This window comes from Leptodactylus fuscus, chromosome 3 (assembly GCF_031893055.1).
Source record: "Leptodactylus fuscus isolate aLepFus1 chromosome 3, aLepFus1.hap2, whole genome shotgun sequence".
In the NCBI taxonomy this organism is placed as follows: domain Eukaryota; kingdom Metazoa; phylum Chordata; class Amphibia; order Anura; family Leptodactylidae; genus Leptodactylus; species Leptodactylus fuscus.
Window position 1 is genome coordinate 24,178,766 of NC_134267.1, and position 13,072 is coordinate 24,191,837.

General features: G+C 44.8%; 1 protein-coding gene across 1 annotated transcript in view; it reads right to left on the reverse strand.

The window, feature by feature from the left end:
• The window catches only part of PLB1 (phospholipase B1), a 62,497-nt gene that overhangs the window by 22,193 nt on the left and 27,232 nt on the right, over positions 1 to 13,072 (reverse strand). The window contains exons 23-32 of the mRNA XM_075269492.1: positions 12,276 to 12,376; positions 6,532 to 6,613; positions 6,009 to 6,113; positions 5,296 to 5,391; positions 4,413 to 4,484; positions 3,974 to 4,039; positions 2,897 to 2,957; positions 2,728 to 2,786; positions 1,539 to 1,612; positions 656 to 699 (exon numbers count right to left, since the gene is read on the reverse strand). Coding sequence (XP_075125593.1) covers positions 656 to 699; positions 1,539 to 1,612; positions 2,728 to 2,786; positions 2,897 to 2,957; positions 3,974 to 4,039; positions 4,413 to 4,484; positions 5,296 to 5,391; positions 6,009 to 6,113; positions 6,532 to 6,613; positions 12,276 to 12,376 — 760 coding nt within the window. The remainder of the gene's footprint in view (positions 1 to 655; positions 700 to 1,538; positions 1,613 to 2,727; positions 2,787 to 2,896; positions 2,958 to 3,973; positions 4,040 to 4,412; positions 4,485 to 5,295; positions 5,392 to 6,008; positions 6,114 to 6,531; positions 6,614 to 12,275; positions 12,377 to 13,072) is intronic.

Sequence of the window (13,072 nt, forward strand, 5' to 3'; positions counted from 1 at the left end):
ATTATGTTGTCAGTAATGATACTGACAGGTTCTGAGTTCACACGGAGTAAAGTGCCGCGTGATATCGCAAAATCACGGCTGCAAAATAGCACTGCGTATACGATCCCGGCTCCCATTGAAATCAATGGGAGCGTATACGGCCCGCAAAAGCTCACGCAGACTCTACGTGCCACATCACGCGGCACGTTACTCCGTGTGAACTTTCCCTTAGGCTGCGCCTCTGGAATATACTGTAGGCAGACCTGGGGACCTGTTACCATCATATAACATGTATTGGGGGTCATTAAGGGGTTAAAGGGGCTATCTAGGGATGTGTAAACAATTTCTCTGAGGTTCCTTCTGTGCCGATCTATGGGTTTCCGCCCAGTACCGGCCCTGGGTCATGTGATGTAAACCAGAACTGTCTCCTCCTTTCTCTCTCGTGCTCATAAGTAGCTAATCCTCTACTATTCTAATAATATGGTCTGCCCCATAGTAAGCTATGAACACAGGGGAGAAAGAGGCAGAGAGACTGGAGGGCCCGATGCTGGTTCTGATCACATGACCCAGGGTCAGAACCAGCCTGGAAACAAAAAGTTTGGTGCATAAATAAACCCAGAGGAGGTTTACTAAACCCTTTAATGCAATGAATCATTTTACATATGGCTGAACTTACTTGGTAAGGTAGTGACTTGATCTAGAGTAGAATCCCCTCCGACACTGAAAGACATTGACATAGGACATCATTATATTACATTCATTATATTACATTCATTACATCCTGGCTGGCTATAAGACATGGTATCCTGGCTGCCTCACCAATATATATGTTATCCTGACTGGCCATAAGACACATTATCCTGGCTGGCCATAAGACACATTATCCTGGCTGGCCATAAGACACGTTATCCTGGCTGGCCATAAGACACATTATCCTGGCTGGCCATAAGACACATTATCCTGGCTGGCCATAAGACACATTATCCTGGCTGGCCATAAGACACGTTATCCTGGCTGGACATAAGACATGTTATCCTGGCTGGCCATAAGACACGTTATCCTGACTGGCCATAAGACACATTATCCTGGCTGGCCATAAGACACATTATCCTGGCTGGCCATAAGACACATTATCCTGGCTGGCCATAAGACACGTTATCCTGGCTGGCCATAAGACACATTATCCTGGCTGGCCATAAGACATGTTATCCTGGCTGGACATAAGACATGTTATCCTGGCTGGACATAAGACATGTTATCCTGGCTGGCCATAAGACATGTTATCCTGGCTGGCCATAAGACACATTATTCTGGCTGGCCATAAGACACGGTTTCCTGGATGGACATAAGACACTGTATTCTGGATCGCTCGCCAACGGTTTTATTCTAGATTGCAACAGTAACATGGCTCATTTCATAATAAAGCATTACAATGGATGTCATCTGAGTGTGATCCTAGTGCAACCACTCAGTCGTGTGCATGAGGCCTATAGGTATAAGATGTTTGGAGTGTTGTGTGAGGTTTATTGGTATTATTTATTATTATCTAATAGCCGTACCTCCATGATAATCCGCGATATTGTTTGATCACATCCAAGACATCATTGGGATTGGAACCAATTCCATTACCTGCCTAAAATATATGAAACCAGAAAGAGTTATAGCACAGTAACATAAGGACCTGTGTATTATAGAAACTCACCAGGGACTTCTGAAGGGAAAGCTGTTTATGTATATTCTACTTATATTCTTACAGTATAATGGGGGCCGGAGGGTAGACCGCTACTAAACTGGGATATACAACACAATATGCATTCTCTGATTGTCTTGCCGATTTTTTTATATTGTTATTATTATTATTATTATTATTTTATTTTAATGTCACATTGTTATTTTTATTATTATTATTATTATTATTATTATTATTTAAACCAATTAATAAAATCTAATCTATTTTTTTCTTAATCTGTTTTATTTTCTGCATATTTTTTTATTCTATTTCCTGTCCATGGATATGGGGGCGGCCATGTTGTCTGAGATTCTCCTCTGTCCTGGTAACAGCATTTAGTGATCTGCTTTACAGCACAGTCAAGGCCATAGGCAACAATACTCTGGAGCCGACTCATTGAAGTCTATGGGAGAGTTTTTGAGACATGTTTTGTGCAGGGAGGGGGTGCAGGATTTAGTACTATTTAAAAAAATATATAGTGATGACATTTTTAATAAAATTATCAAAAAGTCTTGCAAAACACGTTTAAGTTTTTTTGTGATGTTTTTAAAAAATGACATGTTATTCTTATATTTAAAAAATTCCTAAAAATTTTGCAGTTCCAACTTTTACCACTAAGGCTAAAATAGTTTGTCACCTCTTGTCTCTTGGAGATGGGATAGACACAACAGTCAGGAGCAAACACTTTTAATTTTTATGGGAGAGTTTTCTAGGCATGCTCATTGTACAAAGAAGAGTAGCTGAGCAGTGATATCACCTATTTTGACTCGTTCTATGTATACATGATTGTTGTGATAATCTGTGTGCTGTAAGTGAGGTGACTGCTGCAAAGAAATCCCTTACAGAAAACAGGAAGTCTCTGTATATTATTTGGCTTAGTGGTCATAGTCAGAACTTCAAGATTTTTAGAATTTTTTAAAAATATAAATAATAACATTAAACATGTATAATTACCACAACAATTGATTAAAAAATAGGTAATACATAAATGCCATCTAGTAAACATTTCAGTTTCTTACTGTCAGGGAATCACCAAGAGCTGCCACAACAGTGATATCGGCTGGCCGAAGTTCATGAACTGAAAAAATAGGAAAACCCATAAATAAACTCATCTGTGAAGACGAAACTCGAAGAAGCAAAGAGATATTTAGGCAAGTGAAATGGATTGTATAGATATTTGGGATTTACCAGAGGTGGGTGTCACAGGGGATCGGTCGCGTTCTGTACATTGCATTTTGGTTCCATGCACCTAGAACACATGACAATGAATAAGTAACATTGTACAAAGATGTTCCTCATGTTCCAATAGCAATGGTGATGGGAACAACTAGGACAGGACCCTCACTCTCCACTGGGCCAAGCAGCAAATGGATGGGATATCTCAGTGGTACGTAGATCACTGGTAACATAAAATGCCAGAGAAGTCTTCCTTCTTCAGCCTGGCAGCTCCTCCACTGACACCAGCACAGTTGGATTTTTTTCTCCAGCCCCACCATTCTGGAGTAATCAGTGCAGTTCAGTATGATTCAGAACCTCCCACGCTCGTATACAAGACTTCTCCCGAGCTGCACCACTTCTCTGGCATGCTCTACCCCGGACAATCAGATTAACTCCCAATTTCTACAGCTTCAAACGCAAACTAAAGACACATCTTTTCAGACAGGCCTATCACAATGTCTAACGTAATCCCTTCCGTACTATAATTAGAATCCCCAAAATGTAACCTTCCTCTGTCCCCGCTCCCACATTTCCCCACATGATATAGCCATCTCAGGCTAACTTTATATGTCCAAGCTCCATCCACATGTTAAAGGACACCACTAGTGACGGCTCATAAAGTTTTATGTTTGTGTAATGACAGTAACCTATATTACAAAAGTGTCTGACCTCTGTATAAGCAATGCCGCCCCTGCTACCTCTTGTGTCACCCCCTCTACCTCATGGATTGTAAGCTCTTGCGAGCAGGGCCCTCAGTCCCATTGTGTGAAATGACTTTCTTTGTAATGTATCTTTCTGTCTGTATTTGAACCCTACAAATTGTCCAGCGCTACGGAATATGTTGGCGCTATATAAATAAAATTTATTATTCTTATGATTCCTGATATGGTATATCAGACACTGAAAATAACAGCACTGATTGCTCAGTAATGGTCAGGGCTAGAGACAAAAATTCCAACTTTGCCAGAATCAGTTGAGGGTGACTACTAAAGGATGTAAAGAACTGGAGGTGGTGAAAGTTTTTCTTTATGCGACATGAATACTTACTGGGTTGGTTGTAATGGTGGGATAGACATAGTTGCTGTTCTTCACAGTCTTCACATACGGGTCATTCTAAAACAAAGTACAATATTAGGGTGCATGCACACTACGTAACGCCGGGCGTGTATGAGAGCCGTACACGCCGGCATTACGGCAGACTGCCGAACACTTCCCATTCACTTCAATGGGAGCGCTCGTAACAGCGGCCTTTACGAGCGCTCCCATTGAAGTGAATGGGAAGTGTTCGGCAGCCCTGCTGTAACGCCGGCGTGTACGGCTCTCATACACGCCCGGCGTTACGTAGTGTGCATGCACCCTTAGATGGTGACCACTCAGTTGGTTTTCAGCTTCAAGGACATCTATAAAGTGACCATATCTCAGATACAGGTAAATACTGTATGAAGCTCGACAAGTTATTATTAGTTCTAGATCTAAGTGCACTTACCTCAGGGGGGCAGAAAATACTGATGTTCTCATCAAGCCCCTGGTTATCCGTCTTCTGTCCGACAGGTTCAAACTAAAACACAAAAATGTATTAATGGTTTTACAGGGTGGTGGACTACAGGGCGGTGGACTAAGGGGCGGTGGACTACTGGGCTTTGGACTATGGGGCAGTGGACTACTGGGACGGTGGACTACGGGGCGGTGGACAACCTCTCTATACATGGAGAAGCAAAATGTGTACAAATGTATAAACAAGCATGGAGTCATGTCCATACTGAAGGTAAATCAGACCTCATTGTCCATGGCAAATCCATATTTTAAAGAGTATCCATAGACAACTCCAAGGCTAACACAATAACGCTGATGTGCCATCGATGTGTCTCAGATCCCCACAAGCCTAAGGATGATGACTGTGACTTTTCCTTGAAGAATTAACAATTTCATTGTTCTCATGGTCAATGCAGGTAAAAACTAACCAGATTTTTTATGGAGCACATGGAGGAGCTTACAAAAACATTGACACTCATTGGAGTTGGACCATTACTGTGTTTTGGAAATTTTTGTATAGACAATGAATCTTCTCCAAAAGATCAGGTCTTTGAAGAGACTACCCCCTTAGCCAGAACACTTTTTCGGAGACAGATTCTATCCTAGCCATCTTCTTTGAGAAGACCACCCCATAGAAGACCACTTTTTAATGTGGTTGTCTGAGAGAGATTTCAGTGTATATGACCAAACCTTTAGCCCATTTCTCGACTCAGTAGATGATGCTTTATCTTATATAAAGACTTATGGCCAATACGAAGGTTGTCTACAATGCATTGAGGTTGTTAGGAATAGGTCGATCAGTCCATGCAAAGAAAAAAAAAAAATCTGAATCTCACCATATTTTTCCATAAAGCACGTGCCCCCTGAGCGTGAGCCTTCTCTCCAAAATGGAAACAGTCCGGAGCCATGTAGGATCTGTCCGGGACTCCTTCCTGTACAGAGCAAACAGATATCTCTTTAGATTAAAACCAAGACTCTATCACAAGATGGTCCATTCTATTCTTCTATAGAATGGACACCTTCGTTTTTGCTCAGTCATTACAAGACGATGTAGGATTTCAACCTAATCCTCTGTGAAGTCCACAATTCAGAATATTTAAAGGAGTTGTCCAGGATATAAAATTTTCCACCAGGAGACCAGGGAAGGTGAAAAATTAAAAAAAAAAAAAAAACTCACCTGTACTCAGTTCTCCGGTGTCCCCACTGCTGTTTCATCCCGTGGCACTTGATGGAAGTCTTCATGTCACATGACCGCCAAGGCCAAGCAGTGGCCTAAGGAAAGGAACCGGGACATCACTCAGATACGTCACTTGTGATGTCCCATGTCCTTTCCTTAGACCGCTGGTTGGTCTCAGGGGTTACATTCAGTGATGACTTCTGTCAGAACAACACCCTGGGAACAGCAGGATTGGACCACAGTGGAAGACACCGGCCTACCAGGGGCAGGTGAGTATGGTTTGCTTCTTTTCACCTCCCCTGGCCTCCTAGTGAAAAATTTTATATCCTGTACAACCCCTTTAAGATTATTTTTATACTACAAATTGCTTACTTCATTTCTTGGTATTTGAAGGTGCTCCATAAATGGCTGAACGACAACGGTGAAGTCTTCCTTGGTGTCGTACATCCCAGTCTCTATCAACTGGCGAGTTTTTTCCTGAAAATAATTGTAAAATTTCAGTAATGGTTTTATATATTCTATGGTCTATTTCATTGGTAGTCTCACGATGAGGGTCATTCTGAGGTTAGAATAGAATATCACTTTATTTATTCTGGGGGGATTGGTTTGCCTTAGTGGCATCTGAGTACAATACCGTATAGCCAAAAAAGATACAGACCAATGCACAACACAATCCAGGGCGGAGGATAAGGCATGGGAGTGCAGATGTAGATCATGGATGGATGGATAGATAGATAGATAGATAGGAGATAGATAGATAGATAGATAGATAGATAGATAGATAGATAGATAGGAGATAGATAGATAGATAGATAGATAGATAGATAGATAGAGTCCATAGTTCCAATGTGGTGTGAACAGAGCCCTATAATGGATTAGTTCAGTAATGACTTACCTGATATTGCTTGTTGAATAATTTAAGAGTCGAAATTTCATTTGATCCTTCCGGATTGCTGACCACACAGCTACACAGCCCCCTGCGGACAGGCATATTTTCAGTTATTACTCTAATTTTCTACATTTGAGACAGGATCACAAAGAGCTCTGAGATACACCCCCTTGTCTGCTCCTGCCTAACACGGCCCATCTGACAGTACAGAACCTAAATAGTATCAGGCACCAAAACAGCACTTGTTACTCTGAAATGGTGGGGGCCAGAGAAAAAAACTCAGCTCAGAATCAGTGGAGGGGCGGCTATTAAAGTATGTAAAGAGGTGGACTTGGTGGAGGTGGTATAAGGTTCTCTTTAAATGGAGTGTGTCATTAGTACCCAGCCCAGCAGATCTATAGGCTACAGTCACCTGAATAAAATAGTGTTTTCCCCTTGTGAATCGCTGACACCAATGCCAAGATATCACTGGTTTTATCATCATGCAAATGAGCTCTTTGGAGCAATGAGGGTGCTGCTGAGCTGGGGTGATATGCTGGTTCTGGTGACAGTAACCTATCTATCTGCAGGACTGGGGTGATATGCTGGTTCTGGTGACAATAACCTATGTATCTGCAGGGCTGGGGTGATATGCTGGTTCTGATGACAGTAACCTATCTATCTGCAGGATTGGGGTGATATGCTGGTTCTGGTGACACTAACCTATCTATCTGCAGGGCTGGGGTGATATGCTGGTTCTGGTGACACTAACCTATCTATCTGCAGGGCTGGGGTGATATGCTGGTTCTGGTGACACTAACCTATCTATCTGCATGCTGGGGTGATATGCTGGATCAAGTGACACTAACCTATCTATCTGCAGGGCTGGGGTGATATGCTGGATCAGGTGACGCTAACCTATCTATCTGCAGGACTGGGGTGATATTCTGGTTCTGGTGACACTAACCTATCTATCTGCAGGACTGGGGTGATATGCTGGTTCTGGTGAAACTAACCTATCTATCTGCAGGGCTGGGGTGATATTCTGGTTCTGGTGACAGTAACCTATCTATCTGCAGGACTGGGGTGATATGCTGGTTCTGGTGACAGTAACCTATCTATCTGAAGGGCTGGGGTGATATGCTGGTTCTGGTGACAGTAACCTATCTATCTGCAGGGCTGGGGTGATATGCTGGTTCTGGTGACACTAACCTATCTATCTGCAGGGCTGGGGTGATATGCTGGTTCTGGTGACAGTAACCTATCTATCTGCAGGGCTGGGGTGATATGCTGGTTCTGGTGACACTAACCTATCTATCTGCAGGGCTGGGGTGATATGCTGGTTCTGGTGACAATAACCTATCTATCTGCAGGGCTGGGGTGATATGCTGGTTCTGGTGACAATAACCTATCTATCTGCAGGGCTGGGGTGATATTCTGGTTCTGGTGACAGTAACCTATCTATCTGCAGGACTGGGGTGATATGCTGGTTCTGGTGACACTAACCTATCTATCTGCAGGGCTGGGGTGATATGCTGGTTCTGGTGACACTAACCTATCTATCTGCAGGGCTGGGGTGACATGCTGGTTCTGGTGACAGTAACTAGAGATGAGCGAACAGTGTTCTATCGAACACATGTTCGATCGGATATCAGGGTGTTCGCTATGTTCGAATCGAATCGAACACCGCGTGGTAAAGTGCGCCAAAATTCGATTCCCCTCCCACCTTCCCTGGTGCCTTTTTTGCACCAATAACAGCGCAGGGGAGGTGGGACAGGAACTACGACACCGGGGGCATTGAAAAAAATTGGAAAAAGTCATTGGCTGCCGAAATCAGGTGACCTCCATTTTAGACGAATAGTGGATTTCAAATCCGGGTCATATGAGAATGTGAACTTTGTGACTATGAGACAGGGATAGCTGTACAGGCAGGGATAGCTAGGGATAACCTTTATTTAGGGGGGAATGTTATTAAAAATAACTTTTTGGGGCTCTATCGGGTGTGTAATTGTGATTTTTGTGAGATAAACTTTTTCCCATAGGGATGCATTGGCCAGCGCTGATTGGCCGAATTCCGTACTCTGGCCAATCAGTGCTGGCCAATGCATTCTATTAGCTTGATGAAGCAGAGTGTGCACAAGGGTTCAAGCGCACCCTCGGCTCTGATGTAGCAGAGCCGAGGCTGCACAAGGGTTCAAGCGCACCCTCGGCTCTGATGTAGGAGAGCCGAGGGTGCACTTGAACCCTTGTGCACCCTCAGCTCTGCTACATCAGAGCCGAGGGTGCGCTTGAACCCTTGTGCACACTCTGCTTCATCAAGCTAATAGAATGCATTGGCCAGCGCTGATTGGCCAATGTATTCTATTAGCCTGATGAAGTAGAGCTGAATGTGTGTGCTAAGCACACACATTCAGCTCTACTTCATCGGGCTAATAGAATGCATTGGCCAGCGCTGATTGGCCAGAGTACGGAACTCGACCAATCAGCGCTGGCTCTGCTGGAGGAGGCGGAGTCTAAGATCGCTCCACACCAGTCTCCATTCAGGTCCGACCTTAGACTCCGCCTCCTCCGGCAGAGCCAGCGCTGATTGGCCGAAGGCTGGCCAATGCATTCCTATGCGAATGCAGAGACTTAGCAGTGCTGAGTCAGTTTTGCTCAACTACACATCTGATGCACACTCGGCACTGCTACATCAGATGTAGCAATCTGATGTAGCAGAGCCGAGGGTGCACTAGAACCCCTGTGCAAACTCAGTTCACGCTAATAGAATGCATTGGCCAGCGCTGATTGGCCAATGCATTCTATTAGCCCGATGAAGTAGAGCTGAATGTGTGTGCTAAGCACACACATTCAGCACTGCTTCATCACGCCAATACAATGCATTAGCCAGTGCTGATTGGCCAGAGTACGGAATTTGGCCAATCAGCGCTGGCCAATGCATTCTATTAGCCCGATGAAGTAGAGCTGAATGTGTGTGCTAAGCACACACATTCAGCACTGCTTCATCACGCCAATACAATGCATTAGCCAGTGCTGATTGGCCGAATTCCGTACTCTGGCCAATCAGCGCTGGCTCTGCTGGAGGAGGCGGAGTCTAAGGTCGGACGTGAATGGAGACTGGTGTGGAGCGATCTTAGACTCCGCCTCCTCCAGCAGAGCCAGCGCTGATTGGCCGAATTCCGTACTCTGGCCAATCAGCGCTGGCCAATGCATTCTATTAGCCCGATGAAGTAGAGCTGAATGTGTGTGCTAAGCACACACATTCAGCACTGCTTCATCACGCCAATACAATGCATTAGCCAGTGCTGATTGGCCAGAGTACGGAATTCGGCCAATCAGCGCTGGCTCTGCTGGAGGAGGCGGAGTCTAAGGTCGGACCTGAATGGAGACTGGTGTGGAGCGATCTTAGACTCCGCCTCCTCCAGCAGAGCCAGCGCTGATTGGCCGAATTCCGTACTCTGGCCAATCAGCACTGGCTAATGCATTGTATTGGCGTGATGAAGCAGTGCTGAATGTGTGTGCTTAGCACACACATTCAGCTCTACTTCATCGGGCTAATAGAATGCATTGGCCAGCGCTGATTGGCCGAATTCCGTACTCTGGCCAATCAGCACTGGCTAATGCATTGTATTGGCGTGATGAAGCAGTGCTGAATGTGTGTGCTTAGCACACACATTCAGCTCTGCTTCATCGGGCTAATAGAATGCATTGGCCAGCGCTGATTGGCCGAAGTCCGTACTCTGGCCAATCAGCACTGGCTAATGCATTGTATTGGCGTGATGAAGCAGTGCTGAATGTGTGTGCTTAGCACACACATTCAGCTCTACTTCATCGGGCTAATAGAATGCATTGGCCAGCGCTGATTGGCCGAATTCCGTACTCTGGCCAATCAGCACTGGCTAATGCATTGTATTGGCGTGATGAAGCAGTGCTGAATGTGTGTGCTTAGCACACACATTCAGCTCTACTTCATCGGGCTAATAGAATGCATTGGCCAGCGCTGATTGGCCGAATTCCGTACTCTGGCCAATCAGCACTGGCTAATGCATTGTATTGGCGTGATGAAGCAGTGCTGAATGTGTGTGCTTAGCACACACATTCAGCTCTACTTTATCGGGCTAATAGAATGCATTGGCCAGCGCTGATTGGCCGAATTCCGTACTCTGGCCAATCAGCACTGGCTAATGCATTGTATTGGCGTGATGAAGCAGTGCTGAATGTGTGTGCTTAGCACACACATTCAGCTCTACTTCATCGGGCTAATAGAATGCATTGGCCAATCAGCGCTGGCCAATGCATTCTATTAGCGTGAACTGAGTTTGCACAGGGGTTCTAGTGCACCCTCGGCTCTGCTACATCAGATTGCTACATCTGATGTAGCAGTGCCGAGTGTGCATCAGATGTGTAGTTGAGCAAAACTGACTCAGCACTGCTAAGTCTCTGCATTCGCATAGGAATGCATTGGCCAGCCTTCGGCCAATCAGCGCTGGCTCTGCCGGAGGAGGCGGAGTCTAAGGTCGGACCTGAATGGAGACTGGTGTGGAGCGATCTTAGACTCCGCCTCCTCCAGCAGAGCCAGCGCTGATTGGTCGAGTTCCGTACTCTGGCCAATCAGCACTGGCCAATGCATTTCTATGGGGAAAAGTTAGCTTGCGAAAATCGCAAACTGACAGGGATTTCCATGAAATAAAGTGACTTTTATGCCCCCAGACATGCTTCCCCTGCTGTCCCAGTGTCATTCCAGGGTGTTGGTATCATTTCCTGGGGTGTCATAGTGGACTTGGTGACCCTCCAGACACGAATTTGGGTTTCCCCCTTAACGAGTTTATGTTCCCCATAGACTATAATGGGGTTCGAAACCCATTTGAACACTCGAACAGTGAGCGGCTGTTCGAATCGAATTTCGAACCTCGAACATTTTAGTGTTCGCTCATCTCTAACAGTAACCTATCTATCTGCAGGGCTGGGGCGATATGCTGGTTCTGGTGACACTAACCTATCTATCTGCAGGGCTGGGGTGATAGTATGGGGTCTGGTGACACTAACCTATCTATCTGCAGGGCTGGGGTGACATGCTGGTTCTGGTGACAGTAACCTATCTATCTGCAGGACTGGGGCGATATGCTGGTTCTGGTGACAGTAACCTATCTATCTGCAGGACTGGGGTGATATGGTGACACTCTCTTTACAAATGAGGATCATGAGACTGAAAATAAGGAAGGTCCAAACAATAGACATGATACTATGGAGTGACTGTATAGCATATACTGCAGCATATACTCTTGTACTGTATGTAGACAAGTCGTTGAGTTGATTCCTCTATAGGTTAACCATTAGTGATCAGAAATGTCTGTAAATAATTGAGTCCTCGGTATCATCTCTTCATCAGGTCAGGGTTTCAGAGATGACATTGAACAATAGTGTACACCCCTGGGCTGACAAAGAGCCATAAATATATGTGATTAACCCCTTCACAAGATCTGCTGTATGGGTTCATGGCTCTTTCTTGCTCCACTGTTTATGTCTTGAGATATTGATTTACATTTACAGGGATATGGAGCGGTTACTCATCTTGTATCTCATATTTGTAACATTAAGAAGACCAAACATTCAGGAATAAGAGTAATGGAATACAGAGACATGCTTCCATTATGGTTATATCCATTGGTTATGGGAACCTCACTGTGCTCCTAAAAACCTGACGCCCTGGGATGAATGTGCAGGAGGTGACCTGCAGTATTGACCAATCTGGAGAACGTTTCGAGACTAACCTCATGATGATCTGTGGGCAGTACGTCCTCCTATCATCGTACAGTTCTTTCAGGGGTAGGATATCCAGAATTGACACCAGATTAACAAACATCCTGGGGACCTGCAGATTTACCCAAACAGGAGAATTTAATAAAATGTTTTTCATATATATATATATATATATATATATATATATATATATATGTATATATATATACACTCACCGGCCACTTTATTAGGTACACCTGTCCAACTGCTCGTTAACACTTGATTTCTAATCAGCCAATCACATGGCGGCAACTCAGTGCATTTAGGCATGTAGACATGGTCAAGACAATCTCCTGCAGTTCAAACCGAGCATCAGTATGGGGAAGAAAGGTGATTTGAGTGCCTTTGAACGTGGCATGGTTGTTGGTGCCAGAAGGGCTGGTCTGAGTATTTCAGAAACTGCTGATCTACTGGGATTTTCACGCACAACCATCTCTAGGGTTTACAGAGAATGGTCCGAAAAAGAAAAAACATCCAGTGAGCGGCAGTTCTGTGGGCGGAAATGCGTTGTTGATGCCAGAGGTCAGAGGAGAATGGCCAGAGTTGTTCGAGCTGATAGAAAGGCAACAGTGACTCAAATAGCCACCCGTTACAACCAAGGTAGCCAGAAGAGCATCTCTGAACGCACAGTACGTCGAACTTTGAGGCAGATGGGCTACAGCAGCAGAAGACCACACCGGGTGCCACTCCTTTCAGCTAAGAACAGGAAACTGAGGCTACAATTTGCACAAGCTCATCGAAATTGGACAATTGAAGATTGGAAAAACGT